This window comes from Dendrobium catenatum, unplaced genomic scaffold (assembly GCF_001605985.2).
Source record: "Dendrobium catenatum unplaced genomic scaffold, ASM160598v2 fragScaff_scaffold_1220, whole genome shotgun sequence".
NCBI classification, from domain to species: domain Eukaryota; kingdom Viridiplantae; phylum Streptophyta; class Magnoliopsida; order Asparagales; family Orchidaceae; genus Dendrobium; species Dendrobium catenatum.
The window spans coordinates 12,482,272-12,490,100 of NW_021319682.1; the positions used below are offsets into that span (position 1 = coordinate 12,482,272).

Consider the following 7,829-nt stretch of genomic DNA (forward strand, 5'->3'; position numbering starts at 1 on the left):
ACCGGCATTGCCGGCCTCGGCCGCACCCGCGTCGCACCTCCCTCCCAACTCGCCACGAAATTCGGCTTCCGCCGCCGCTTCGCTCTCTGCCTCCCGCGCGGCGCCTCCGGCGCCCTCTTCTTCGGCCCCGGCCCCTATAACTTCCTCCCAGGCGTCGACGCCTCTCAATCCCTCCTCTACACTCCTCTCCTCTCCAACCCCGTCAGCACTGCGGGATCCTACAACGCGGGGGAACCTTCCTACGAATATTTCATCGGCGTCACCGCCATCAAAGTCGGCGACACCGTGTTGCCGTTAAACAAGACGCTTTTGACCATCGATAAGAAGACCGGGTACGGCGGAACCAAGTTAAGCACGGCGGTGCCGTACACGACGCTCGAGACAAGCATATACAAGTCATTGACTTCAGCCTTTACGGCAGCGCTGGCAAACGTGACGAGGGTGGCGGAGGTGGCACCGTTCGAGTTCTGTTACGATGCGAAGGGTTTGGGGAGCACGAGGGTGGGCCCGGCGGTGCCGGCGGTGAACCTCGTGCTGCAGAGCGAGGCAGTGTACTGGAGCATCTTCGGCGCGAATTCGATGGTGGAGGCGGCGGACGGAGTGCTCTGCTTGGCGTTTGTGGAGGGCGGGAGGAGGACGATGACGTCGATTGTGATTGGTGGGTTTCAGTTAGAGGACAATTTGGTGGAGTTCGATTTGGGCTATTCGAGGGTTGGGTTTAGCTCCACGCTGCTGTTCCGGCGGACCACCTGCTCCAATTTCAACTTCACCTCTAGCACCAGATGAGTGAATAAAAATAAGCTGCGTTCTCAATAATGAGATGTTGTATGGGATGATGCAATAAATTAATTATATTTGTATGATATGTTGTTGTCAGAATTTGGCTGACATTTAAATATTTAATGCATGTCTCTATGTTTCCAATTAAATATTTAACTGCATAAAAATAAATATTATTCACCACCTCTTCAATCAATAAAAATAAGAAATTTTTTCATACATAATATATAAAACATCTTTATTTACTTATCTCACATTCAAACTTTAAATTTTACTATTTTACCACTGTATTACGCTATCCCTCATTGAATATAACATTACGTTTGCTCCCGTCAAAACTAAGTCATGGAAATAGGCTGTCCCGCGTGCTAAACATCTTTGATAATTTTCTAAGGTGGAAACAGAGCTTGGTATGGAGATTAATGGTAGAGTAGGAAGAAGAAGTATTAGTGGAGAGATGAGCTTCGAGAGATTCTAAACAACCCGCTTTGCTTCGCAGAAGGACAAGGAAAAAAGCCTCGTCGTAGTCGCAATAAGAGCTCAGGTCGTTTACTATCTTAGCATAAACGGGCAGCTTGAACCCCCTCAATTCTTGGATGAATGCTTGGTCCCTTTAATTCTCGAAGGCAAACCATCCTCTGTTCTTGATTCGTCTTTTTGAAATTATGTGTAGAACGATTTCAACATTTTCAACTAAGTAATAGAAAACTATGGACGTGTTATATAAAACCAAACAGGCTTTGGAAGCCGAAGAGGAACAAGATGATAAAGATGTATAAGAAGAACCATCGCTCTGTGCCCTCTGTCGTCTTCCTCCTTTGACAAACCACCGTATGAATCTGCCGTAGAAAGCCGCGTAGCATCCTGCTGCTCCGATCCAGTGCACCTCACCTGCAACTCTATCCTTCAATTCATCTCATGTGGCTCCGTCACAGTCAAGGGAGGCCGCGCAGCCGTTGCCTCTATCGGTGCTCCAGCTACTATTAAGGGTAGGAAGAGTGGGAAAGCCTTGAAAGGGAAGCATCAGAGTTTCAGTGTATGTCGGAGAATCCACGGTGGGTGGAGAAAGCCTTGATAACATTAAAGAACTAGAGAAGGCGGAGAGCAAACCTACTATGGCGACGAAGACGCTACGGGTTTGGGCATATATGATAACGGAGTGCTAATTTAGATGAAACGGGATGTATTTGAGTGGTAGGCATGTAAATAGTATACTTTGAGTGTTAGATACGTAAATATAATAGTTTCAAGTGTTATGTACGAAAAAAAACCTAAGAATAAATATAATAATAAATTTTCGATTATGATTGCATAACGTTACAATTGCTCGTACCATCATATGCGTTAAAACTAAGGAGGAAGATCTTGAGAGATCTTTCTTGCAAGAGATAGAGAGGGAGGGAGGGAGAGAAAGAGAGACATCAATTGGGGAGGAAAATACCTCAAGCTTCATTAATTTTCCCCAACCAATACATCATACAAGGCTTCTATTTATAGAGGTTAACAAGAGTGTGGTAGCATGCATGAACAAGATAATCTTAAAACTAAATCAATACTTAACAATCTCCACCTTGATTTAGTTTTACAAAAACAAAGAACCACTAGTCACAAGAATCTGAACTTGTTGCAATCCAACCGATCACCCTGGACACACGTGCGTGCTCCTTCCTGCGACTTCGCACGATCCACCCGTCCATCCCGAGTTCCCGACCATCTTGCCTCCACGAGGTTCTTGATGCTTCAACATGCTCATATAATTCTCTACCTCGACCGAAACTCCACCTGAATATGAATCTCTATCTTCTCCTTCATCTGAGCTCGACCAGCCTGATTGAATAAGCCCACGCCTCCTTCCTAACCACATCAAGAACCGAATCAAGAAGCTCGGCTCCCTCAGTGTAATGTTGCTTGGCGTGACTCCAGTGACCGGCTCCACTTGCTAAGAATGTTCTCTATTCCTCCGTATCAAGAAACCCACTACAACACCTTGTGGAATTTCCTGCTGACGCAGCTTTTCCCTCAACCAAAGCTGCCTCTTCCACCTGCTTGCCTCCGCCCAATGACCACCACGCGCGATCTTCCTTGCCAAATCATGGCACCAGGCCATTGCTCCTTTCCTGCATGAGTCCACCCGAGTCTGCTTCCGCTTGGTCCGACGCTCTCCTCCTTCTCCCTTCGTCGAATAGCCTGCGATGCCGATCGCGGAGCCTCCACGTCCGTCAGATTCTGTGCGTTGTCGGCAACTTGAACACCTCAAGAACACCTTCCTCCTTCGAGATCGCCACCAGGGCTCTGATACCAAATTGTTAAAACCAAGGAGGAAGATCTTGAGAGATCTTTCTTGCAAGAGATAGAGAGGGAGAGGGAGGGAGAGAGAGACATCAATTGGGGAGGAAAATACCTCAAGCTTCATTAATTTTCCCCAACCAATACATCATACAAGGCTTCTATTTATAGAGGTTAACAAGAGTGTGGTAGCATGCATGAACAAGATAATCCTAAAACTAAATCAATACTTAAAAATATGTTCCGTTGTCTTAAACCATGCCTGATAATCAGAGTCGTGCCCTACTTATGTGTTCATGCCCACATTGTGCTAGGTTCTAGAGAATTGAGATAACTAGTAGAGGAAGATAACATGTATACTTTTCTTGTTTTAGCAACAAATATCAAAGACTCCACGTCTATCATATCTTTTGATTCGACTGGAAATAAAAAAAAGTTAGTACCCTTTGCTAGTTTCCTATCTTTGATGCAGTTAGAGTCCTGCCTCCCTGTTCATCGTTATGTTTTTTTTTTTTTTTTGTAATTGAGTCATGCTCGAGTTTTCAAATGAGCTTAAGCCTCTAAATTTTTTAACGTGTCAAGCTCGTGCTTAGTAAATGCTCCAGTCAAGCTCAAACTCAGTAAGAACTAAACTAGATTAGCTTGATTATGCTGATATTCGCCTCAACTCGACTCATTTACACCACTAATCCCAAAATTCTCTCCTTTTTAAGCAGCCAAAAATACAAACTAATTCAACTTCAATAACTTAATTAATTACCAATAAATTCGTTAAATTAATACCTTTTTTTTTTTGGTCAATCCGGGGCAAAAAAGCGCCCATGTATTAAAAATAAAGTTCAATTACAATTACAAAAACAAGTAACCTGTAAGGAAGACAGAAAATAACAGCAAGAACTAACAGCAAAATCGTGAAAAGGCTACTACAGATGGGAAATTACAATCAATAAGACTTAGTAAAATAAAGAACCATAACTAATACATCAGATAAAACCATCAGTTAATAACCCACGTCGGCAAGGCAGAGGCTCCAGTTGCCAGAGAACAAGTTGAAGGCCATCACAGAGCCTCCAACCTGCGAAAATACATGCCCGGTTGCCACACAGGCCGTCCAGGGCAGCCATAAGTAACTGGTTCTTCACATCATGGTCAGATTGTAGAATTGCACCCAGCAGTAGTAACCCATGGTACCAAAATTGTCATAACAGTAAACCAAAGAAATGAGCATCATGTTCTTCAAAAAAATGAATTGGACCTGGTAGAAAGAGAGCAACAGCCAAAGTCCCAAAATGTTCTTCCCATGTCTGAAATAAAATGAAAGTAACAGCTGGAGCTACCAAAGCTCCCAAAATTCCAAAAAACTCGTTGCAGCAGCAATAAGCAGATGGGCAGTCCACCAAGAATAAATTCCAACATAGCCATGAGACAAACAGGAAAAAATGTAAGATTAAATACCCGTAAACCTTAGCAGAAGCTTGTCTTTGTTTTTCCATTTTGAAAATTTTAAACGTATGACAGCAGTGATATTGCAAATCAGTTTGACCGAATTGGTTCTAAGGTTTGAGAATCGGCGGCTGTTTCTCTCACGCCACGTGTGATACACAATACAGCTCACAGTTAAGCAGCAAAAATCCTTCTCAGTTCTACTATAAGACTCATGCTGGCTAATCAATTCAAATACTTGGATTAAGTTTGATCTCAGCATAAAAACATTGAAATCAGGTAGAATGTATTTGAGAATGTTAAAAGAGAAGTCACACTCAAAAAACAAGTGAGCGTGGCTCTCAGCCGAGCTGGAACAAAGGGAGCATTGTGGATCTACATGGATTTCCCTAAATAGTAAGTTGTCAGCTGTTTTAAGTTTCCCAATCAATGCCATCCAGGTGAAGCATGCATACCTAAGAGAATGTTTTTTATGCCAGATAGACCCAAACCAATCAACCTTAGATAGATGAGAATGAAAGTGCTCAATGAAAGCCTTAAAATTCCATTTGGGGGATCCATTCCAAAGAATAGCAGACACTTCTTTCAGATTCAAACCCGCAATTGAAGCATAAAGATTAGAAGGAGTATTAGGGGGCAAGTTCCAAGTGTCATTAGCAATAAAATCTTTCACAAGTTTATCCTCAGAATTTGGCATCACAAAATGTTCAGCAAGAATGATGTCTTTAAACCAAGGGTCCCAAAGGAAGGAATAGTTGCAAGTATTAGACACAGAAAAAGTGATAGATCCCCTAATTTTGGCAGCAGTAACATTAATATTCTTCCAGAATTTGGAAGCAGCCGCATGAGCAGTTTTCCAAGGAGAGATAAATTTGGATTTATACCAACTACACAAATAGTTCTGAGAGTTATAAAATCTGCCAATAAAAGAGCAAAAAATCCCATGATATAATGCTTCAATAGATGGAATACCAAGCCCACCATAATGCTTAGGTAAAGTAACTTTAGCCCATGCTATGAGGTGCAATTTCTTCTCATGAAGATTACTATGAAACAAAAACCTTGAACAAAGCTTGTTGATAGAAGCACAACAAGACTTAGGTATAATGGCTCCTCTATTCTAGTAAGCAATGGTATTTGTGGTGGTGAATTTAAGAAATTGAGCTCTGCCTGCAAAGGAAAGAAATTTATTTTTCTAACCATCAAGTAGAGCAAAAATTTTGCTCAGTAGTGGTTGAAAGTGAGTAATTTTAAGCCTTTTAGAGGATATGAGTAGTCCCAAATAAGTAAGGGAGATGTTAACTTGGTAAATACCAAGAATCTCACAAATGATATGCCCCAAATTGACATTGTGAGAGAAAACAATTGAACTTTTAGCTTCATTAACATAAAGTCTAGAGAAAGAGCTAAAATCCATTAGGCAAGATTTGAGAGTCTCAGCATTATCTCTGGTAGCCTCCCCAAACACAAGTAAGTCATCGGCATACATTAGGTGATTGATGTGGACCTCCTTATAAGAAATCCCCTTGAAATTTGAGTTTCTATTCAAAATGTTGGAAACTTCATCCATCACAACACAAAAAAATAAAGGAGAGAGGGGGCATCCTTGACGGAGTCCAGAGGTAGAGTTGAAATACCCCTCAAGAGATTCATTTAGACAAACCGAGAAGTAAACATCAGATTACAACCTTTTATCCAAGAAACAAAAACTTGAGGAAATCCTTTCTGTATCAGCCTAGCAATCAAGAATTTCCTAGATACATAATCAAATGCTTTTTTGATGTCAAGTTTAGCACAAAACCTCTTCTGAGAGCTTTTGAAATCCCTAAGAATTTCAGAAGCAAGAATGATGTTATCCAAGGAGCATCTGTTTGCAATAAAACCTGATTGACTATCATGAATGATGAAAGGAAGCACCCTTTTAAGCCTATCGGCAATGATTTTAGCCACAATCTTATAGAAGACATTACAAAAGATATGGGCCTATAGTCGTTAATGCTAGAAGCATGTGAACATTTAGGAATAAGAGTGATAGCACATGCCTTAACACCTTTAGGTAGAGAATCAGTAGTGAAAAAGTGATTAATAGCATTGAAAAGTTGAGGACCAAGAATATGCCAAGTATTCCTATAAAAAGCATAAGAATAGCCATCCGGGCCTGGAGAAGAAGACACTTTCCCATCAAAAACAGCAGTTTTAACCTCCTCAAAGGTTAAAGGGGCCACCAACATGCTATGCAAATGAGTTGGTACAACATGTACCGTTGGAATATCTAAAGGCAAATCAAAATGAGGGGTCGGGTTGTTGTATAATTCCTTAAAATGATTAACAAGAGCTTTAGAGATATCATTAAATGAGGTGAAGATCCCATCATTCGTAGAAATTTCATTTATGCAATTTCTATTATGCCTACTTCTGATTTTGGCATACAGAAAGCCAATGTCCTCTTCACCATGAGTGAGCCAACGAGCCTTAGCTCTTTGAGATATCCAAGACGACCAGTTTCTTTGAGCATCAGCAAGCTCATCATTAACAACCTTTAAAGAGTTGTTAAGATCCAAATTTAGAGGGTTAAATTAATACCTACACCTATAGATTTCAAATTGATCACGTGCCAATATCAAAAAACTGTCGGCCCACATGAAAACCTGTGGCTTTAAAATTTTAACTAATGACAAATTCTTAAAAATCATTTGGGATAATTTTTATTATTTTTATTTTAATTTGATATAAACTAAGTATATCTAATATTTTAAAAAACATATATTTTTTATATTGAAAAGTAAATAAATTAATTTATTCTATAATAAATAAATTATTAGATTTAAATTAGAATTTGACTCTTAGACTTCATTTGAGAAAGCTTTCTTACAGCTTCTTTAAAGCAGTTTTTAACTAGAAAATAAATTTTTTATACAAAAAAATTACTTTAAGAAACAATAAAAAATCATCCCAAATGAAACCACGATAAGACATAATGTAGAAAAGGAATTCATATAATTAGGGGTGTTAATATTTGACATGACATGAAAATCCGACTCGAACCCGACTAAGAAATTTCGGGTTTGACCCGACCTAGTTTCAAAACGGGTTAGGTTCGGGTTGATCCGACGGGTTGCCGGGTCAACCCGCGAACCCGTTTAAAATCAACTGCCCGCACTGCCCCGCCTGCCCGCGACGCTGCCCCGCCTGCCCGCGACGCTGCCCCACCTGCTCGCGAAGCACCAACACTCGCCCGGGCGCACCCGCTCTCGCTTGCGCTGGCCTGCGCGCTCGTTGGCGCTCGCCTGCGCGCCCGCTCGAGCTCCCCCGTGCGCACC

At 41.2% G+C, this 7,829-nt stretch overlaps 1 protein-coding gene across 1 annotated transcript; it reads left to right on the plus strand.

Moving 5' to 3' along the window:
• Positions 1-6: 6 nt before the first annotated feature.
• Positions 7-918, plus strand: LOC110092803 (gamma conglutin 1-like; the record flags this gene model as incomplete). The annotated part of the gene is made up of 1 exon (XM_020817476.2): positions 7-918. A coding segment is annotated over one exon (780 nt), but the record flags the coding sequence as incomplete, so codon positions are not given.
• Between the last annotated feature and the right edge of the window lie 6,911 nt (positions 919-7,829).